Source organism: Perognathus longimembris, chromosome 3, assembly GCF_023159225.1.
Source record: "Perognathus longimembris pacificus isolate PPM17 chromosome 3, ASM2315922v1, whole genome shotgun sequence".
Lineage (NCBI taxonomy): Eukaryota > Metazoa > Chordata > Mammalia > Rodentia > Heteromyidae > Perognathus > Perognathus longimembris.
The window spans coordinates 63,815,281-63,822,201 of NC_063163.1; the positions used below are offsets into that span (position 1 = coordinate 63,815,281).

General features: G+C 49.3%; 1 protein-coding gene across 1 annotated transcript; it reads right to left on the reverse strand.

The window, feature by feature from the left end:
- Nucleotides 1–1,078: 1,078 nt before the first annotated feature.
- Gjb2 (gap junction protein beta 2) lies at nt 1,079–6,581 on the reverse strand. Its single transcript, XM_048341687.1, has 2 exons — nt 6,498–6,581; nt 1,079–2,555 (listed from the first exon to the last, which is right to left on the reverse strand). The coding sequence occupies exon 2, from the start codon at nt 2,531–2,533 to the stop codon at nt 1,853–1,855; it is 681 nt and encodes a 226-aa protein (XP_048197644.1). The 5' UTR covers nt 2,534–2,555; nt 6,498–6,581; the 3' UTR covers nt 1,079–1,852.
- Between the last annotated feature and the right edge of the window lie 340 nt (nt 6,582–6,921).

Here is a 6,921-nt window from a genome sequence, read left to right on the forward strand (position 1 = left end):
TAGTTAATCAGAGACAAGAGTCTCATGGATTTTTCTGCCTGGGCTGGCTTCAAAATGTGATCCTCAGATCTCAGCCTCCCCAGTACAAAGGATTACAGGCATGAGCCATCAGTAACCCCTCTGTACACCATTGTTATAACAACAATAAAACATGAAAATCAAACAAAAGTCTATTCGTTTTAGTCCCAGTGTAGAAATTAGATGCTGATGAAGGAAGCCAAGAAACTTTCAGAGCAGAAGAAAAAAACAACCCTAATTTTTAATGAACAGAATTCAGAGTCTATCTTTCCATCAGTTCTTTGAAAACAGGAAATCCACAGCCCCATCCCATTTTTTCCCCAACCATTAAATTGAACAATGGCGTTCAGATTCTCAAGCAGCCCCTTGATTATGTCAAGTGCCCCATTGGTATGTGATCACATACTGTAGGGTATTCTATTGTCTTGTAAATGTCAGTTGGTGGTACATCCAATCTATTTCTAATGAAGCATTACATCTAATTGTGTGTGCGTGTGTGCGTGTGTGCGTGTGTGTGTGTGTGTGTGTGTGTGTGTGTTGCCCATACTGGGCATTGTCCATCAGCTTTTTTTGCCCTCAAGGCTAGTTCACTACTATTTGAGCCACAACTCCACTTCTGGTTTATGCTTGTTAGTTGAAGATGAGAGTGTCATGGACTTTTCTTCCTGGGCTGGCTTTGAACTGCAATCCTCAGGTCCCAACCTCCTGACTAGCTAGGATTATAAGACTTAGACCCGGGCTCCTGGCCTAAGCCTAAATTTTTGAAGTAAAGTCCTATGCTGTCATAAGCCACCATCAAGAACTTCTAGTTTGTCTCATTTGAGATCTTTTTTTTTTTTTTCTCTTTTGGCCAGTCCTGGGCCTTGGACTCAGGGCCTGAGCACTGTCCCTGGCTTCTTTTTGTTCAAGGCTAGCACTCTGCCACTTGAGCCACAGCACCACTTCTGGCCGTTTTCTGTATATGTGGTGCTGGGGAATCGAACCTAGGGCTTCATGTATATGAGGCAAGCACTCTTGCCACTAGGCCATATTCCCAGACCCTAGTTTGTCTCATTTGAGAGGCTGTAACATTTTGCATACAACACGTCACAATTAATACAGTGGGCTGCCTTTCAACCACATGGGCAATTCTAGTAACCAAGGGGCCATCTTTTATATTAAGTTAGAAGATCTAATTACACGTTATTTACATATCACATTCTGAGCCTTTGAGATAAGAATAATGTATAAGGGTTTCTAGAACATCTTGTGATCAAAAGAATCTATTTTAAAGATTTCATTAAAAAAAAAAGTACAGCCGAGCTTGAAGCATTAGGTCCATTGTTACAGATTAAAACTTTCAAAGCAAATAAAAGAAACATCATTCTCTCTGTTTAGATTGGAGAGACTTGGCAAAGGGCAGCCCAAAGGAGGCACTTGAACTTGCTCAGCATCCTCTTTAGTACCAGAGCCTTTCTCTCTTGGAGAGAGAGAGACAGAGAGAGAGAGAGAGAGAGAGAGAGAGAGAGAGAGAGAGAGAGAGAGAAATGCTAAGGCCTTGTACTTAAAATATGAAAGTATCTTACAGGAATAACCCCCACCAGCACAGGGGTTGGTGGAACTAACTTGATAGAGACTAATACAGGCATTGAATGAAGCCTTTGTTCTGGAGTTTTGTGGAAAGGAGCCCCATGGAGACATCTGGTGATTCATGTGAGGTCCACGGGACTTTGAAATGGTTGCATTTAAGATGAGAATCTTTGTCTTGGGAAATGCTGGTGACTGAGCTTTGATAGCTTAGCCCAAGTTCCCTTATCTTTTCATGCAATCTTTTAGCTGAGAGCCTGGCAAGATATTAAACTGGCTTTCTGGACTTTCCTGAACAATATCTAATGAACAAATAACACAATTCTGTGATATTGAGCAGAATGCAAATTCCAGACACGGCAATCATGAATATAGTAAAGACAGTCTTTTCTGTGGGTCTGGAGATAAAGCAATCCACCGTATTGGGGCAGGGCCAGGCGTTACATTTCACCAGACGTTGCATGAAGAAGCCATTGTACATGACGTAAAAGACATACATGAAGACAGCTTCAAAGATGACCCGGAAGAAGACACTGCTGGTGTAGGTCCACCACAGGGACCCTTCAATGCGGACCTTCTGGGTTTTGATCTCCTCAATGTCCTTGTATTCATTCTTGATCTCTCCCTTTATGAACTTCCTTTTCTTCTCGTGTCTCCGGTAAGCCACATGCATGGCCACCAGAAGCGCTGGCGTGGACACGAAGATCAGCTGCAGGGCCCACAGCCGGATGTGGGAGATGGGAAAGTGATGGTCGTAGCACACATTTTTGCAGCCAGGCTGGAGGGTGTTGCAGATGAAATCGGCTTGTTCATCTCCCCACACTTCCTTTGCAGCTACCACCAGGATCATGATACGGAAAATGAAGAGGACGGTGAGCCAGATCTTCCCAATGCTGGTGGAGTGCTTGTTGACGCCTCCCAGGATAGTCTGTAGCGCACCCCAATCCATCCTGCCTTCTGTGCCGTGGACACTGGGAAAGATAAATGAACATAACAGAGGAGTCATTGGTCTACACAGAAGGTGGGGAGTTTCTCTGGGTGTGGGCAGGTAAGTACTCTTGTTGCGACTGCCCTAAGAAGCCAAGTTTGTAACAGTGTTGTACCAAGTCTCTCTGCAAAGACTCTTAATACAATTTAATTGTTATTCAATTAATTTTTTAATGTGCTGGATCTCGAACTCAGGACCTCACTCCCTTGATCTGGCTTTCTTGCTCAAAGGTGACACTCTACTACTTGGTTTACACCTCCACTTGCCTTTTTCTGGAAATAAGGGTCTCATGGACTTTTCTCTCTGTCTGTCTGTGTTCAAACAGGGATCCTCAGCTCTTAGCCTTCTGAGTAGCTACGATTATAGGTATGAGGCACCAGCACCAAGCTCTTTTTTTTTTTGGGGGGGGGGGGCTGGCTTCAAATTCACAACCTTCCTGTCTTTGTCTCCAGAGTGTTGGGATTACAGGCTGAGAATATAGCCGTGAAATGGTCATTACCAATGGTTACACTTGAATTTAAGTCCTCAAGTTAACATTTCACAAGGGTTTTGTTTCCTTCCTCTGTATGAAAGTTGCAGACTGGACCTATCATCTTTCAGTGGAGAAAGGTCAGCATGCATGGGGTTTTATGTGTGGGTTTATAGTCTCAGTGGTGTGTTGGTACTGACTGGTTAGCATTTACAGTATCTGTTGTAATTGCTGTAATTGAGAACTATTATTGTAGGCTATGGTTTTAACTTAGAAGGTATTTTTTTTGTCGTTGATGTCAGTCGTGGGGCTTGAACTTAGGGCCTCAGCTCTGTCATTGAGCGTTTTCACTCAGGGCTAGTGCTCTACCACTTTGAGCCACAGCTGCACTTCTGGTTTTCTGGTGGTTAACTGGAGATAAGAGTCTCATGGAGTTTCCTGCCTGGGCTGGCTTCGAATCAAGACTCTCAGATCTCTCTCAGCCTCCTGAGTAGCTAAGATTACAGGCTGTGAGCCACCAGCACTGGCTAGCAGCCTTTTTAAAAAAGATATATGGTTGTGCTGGTGGTTCACACTGAATACTAGCTACTCAGGAGGCTGAGATCTGAGGATTGTGGTTCAAAGCCAGTTCAAACAGAAAGTCTGTGAGCCTCTTATTTCCAGTTAATCAGCAAAATGCCAGAAGTGGAGGTGTGGCGCAAGTGGTAGGGTGTTAGCCTTAAGTAAAAAAGCCAAGTGGGAGCTTAAGGCCCAGAGTTCAAGTTCAGTATGGGAAAAAAAAAGGCACATTATTAAAAAAAAAAAAAGAAATTCTGCCCAGTGGTTCCTAGTTACTGGCGCAATTGCTGAACACGTCACAGAGTCCTTATTCAAAGTGGGTGTAGGGCAGACCAGTGAAGATCTTCCATGAGCAAGTGGCCTTCTGTTTCATGCCAGGGTTTGAACTGTCCTCACTGATTCATAGCTGTACCCGTCTGTCACAATCAGGCCCTCTTCTAAACAAGGCCCTCCCTCCCTAGGTTCTGATGAGTCACCTGCTACCCACCCCTTCCAAGCTGTAATGAATCCTCTTTCTCTTGCTTAAAAGCATCCTGCTCTTCTCCTGTTAGGCAAGTTGTATCCTGTTTGCCACTGGACTCCTGAGCAGGCTTGGGACGAAGGTCTCTCATTACCTATAGTGGCTCTGCAGGGGTGAGCCAATGCCACTCAATGCCACCTTGAAGGAAGAGGAGGCAGAAGAGCTATGCACGGAAGTGAAGTCAACCTTACTTCCCTTCGCCCTATTCAGCTTGAAAACTCAAACCACCGCTGGAAAAAACAGTGGTTTAGCAGGTTCAGCCCTGACCCATTTAAAGCCAGACTATCCTGGAGGCCCTTAGGGGAACTGGTTGTCCTGAGAAAGGTCTCATAACTCAATTCCAGTACTGTCCCCAATAGCAAAGCCACGGAAAACAACAGCCTTCAGACTTTTAACACAACCATCTCATGCAATCAAATCTTTTCCTTCTTCTTGGGCATTTACCAAGTGGAAAAGTTACTGAAAGGTGAAGGAAGGGTGAGGGCACACCTCTGGCCTTCTCTAAACCATCCAACTTAGTTTCTCAGCTGGGTGGGTGCTGGAGGCTCACACCCTTAATCCTTGCTACTCGAGAAGCTGGTATCTGAGGGTCACTCATGGTTCAAAGCCATTTCAGGACAAATAAATCTAAGAGACTCTTCTCCCCAATGAACCAACAAAACAGCTAGATGCGGAGAGTAGCTCTAGTGGTAGAGTGCCAGCCATGAGTGAAATAGCCAAGCCAGAACTTAAGGTCCTGAGTTCAAGACCCAGAATGAGCACATAAAAAATCCCCAAACAACTGTAACAACCCAAAACAGGTTCTCACACATTTCCACAGACCAGTGAAATTACCACCAGTTAAGAAAAAATACAGTTTCAAGTAAGCCCTCTTCTTGCTGTTTTTAAATCTAAAATTCTTATTTTTTTGTGTGTGTACCTATTAATTTTGAGTCTGAGTCTTGTGTGTTTTCCAGGCTGGCTTTGTACTCTGGGGCTCAAGCCTCAGCCTCTTGAGTAGCTAGGGCTCCAGGAGCACACCACAACGTTATACACCTGTGTACAACCACCTGTGAGAATTCTCAAGGTCCTTTCAGGAAAACCAGTTAAATTAAACATTGGCGTCTCAACGGGGATCAGTAATCGCCTACGAAGGGCTAGGCAAGCATTGGAGTTGCCCTCCCAGCCTCCTGACCCCGGGAGATGGGTCATACTACGATTCCTACCTGCCCCGGGGGCGCCCCCTGTAATTGCTTGGGACATTGTCTCCGTGGGGTTGAAGAGCTGGTTCTTTAGGGAAGGCGCTGGTGAATCACTCCACTCCGAAAAATGAAAAGGATCCTCCATAAACCCTTACTTACCCACCCCTTATCCAACTGGTGGGCCATCTCCAGAAACTGTTCCCCCACAGAGCTCTCCACCCTTGCCACAAATGCCCGAAACTGGGACTGACTTAGCCAACACCGTTTCAAAACGGAGTCCTGAGGGCAAACGAATGGGTTTATTGCTCTCCCTCCGCCCAAGGTGGTTCCAGAAGGATCCCAGCCCATCTTCCAAAGTGGGGAAAGCTGGATGGAAGCTGTGCTGGGGGACCGCACTTATTCCTGGCCTCCAGCGAGGAGCACCGAGGGACTCCCCACCTCACCTGAGATCCAGCGTCCTAGCAAGCACCAGCTTTCCTTCCAGCTGGTGCCTGGAAGTCAACCCTTTCAAAGTGCCCAGGAGAAAGAAAAACAACCAAAATCTTGGCCCGGATGGAAGCCAGCCCCCCCTCCCCCCGCTAGGTCCCCATGCAAGTGAGTTCAGGTCGTGGCAGCACCCCGGCCCGCGCCGAGGCCGCGCCGGGAGGTAAAGGTCGCTCGCCACTCGTGGACGCGTCTGCGCAACCGGCCAAACTGTTTCCTTCCTAAGCTTTCGGTTAATTTTAAACTTTTTTTGTGGCATCAAGGTGACTGGAAGAATTTTCCCGAAAAGAATGTAGGCGACAGGCAGGTTCCCTCGCGTCGGCCGGCGGAGCCCCGTTTTTTTTTTTTCTGCTTTGACGCGCGGGCGCGCGCGCGCGCGGGTCCCGAACCCCCCATTTCTAGCTCCGGGTTGTGCCTCCACGTCCCGTCCCTAGCGCCCCAAGTGAATTCCAGGGCTCGGGCCCAAGACGCTCTCCTTAGAAATCCGTGCTGGCATCGGTACCCCTCATCTAGCCCCCGGGGGGGGGGGCAGGTGTATTAGCGAGGGGGGGTGGGCTCCGTGCGTTCTCTTGGGACCATATGGCCGGGCACCCCGCGTCTGATCGTTGCCCAGTATCCCTCCCTACCCGAGTCTCCCAGCTTCGGCCGCCTCGGTGAGGCGATCGGGCGATGGACGCACCGCGGGGACCTGGGCGCACGGACTGGGGGGCTCACCTGCGTCAGGAGGGCGCGCACAGCGGGGCTGGGTGGTCGGCGCGGAGCCCGGGGCGGCGGCTCAGGGCGCTGGCACAGGGCTGGGGCTGGGGCTGGGGCCCGGGCCGGGGCTGGTGCGGACTGGAGCGCCGCCGACTGGCCTGCGATTCCGGGACAGCGGAGCGCGCCGGGCGCTGCGGGTCGTCCACACCTGTGTGGGCCAGCGGCGCCTTTTAACCGCACCCCGCACCCCGCCTCCCCTCCCCCGAGCGATTGAGAAAGTCACCGAGGGGCGGCTCCCCAGCGCTGCGGGCGGAGCGCCCGGCCTCCCCAGCCCGCGGAGCCTCTGGCCTCCAACCTCCCCAAGTCCCCAGAGGACCCCCCCACCCCCGGAACGGCCGGTCCCCTGGGCGGCCGCGAGGCGGAGGCCAGAGCTGGGAGGACC

Bases quoted from the DNA above. Each gene is read 5' to 3' on its own strand.
- Gjb2 (XM_048341687.1), bottom strand. From the start codon at position 2,533: ATGGATTGGGGTGCGCTACAGACTATCCTGGGAGGCGTCAACAAGCAC.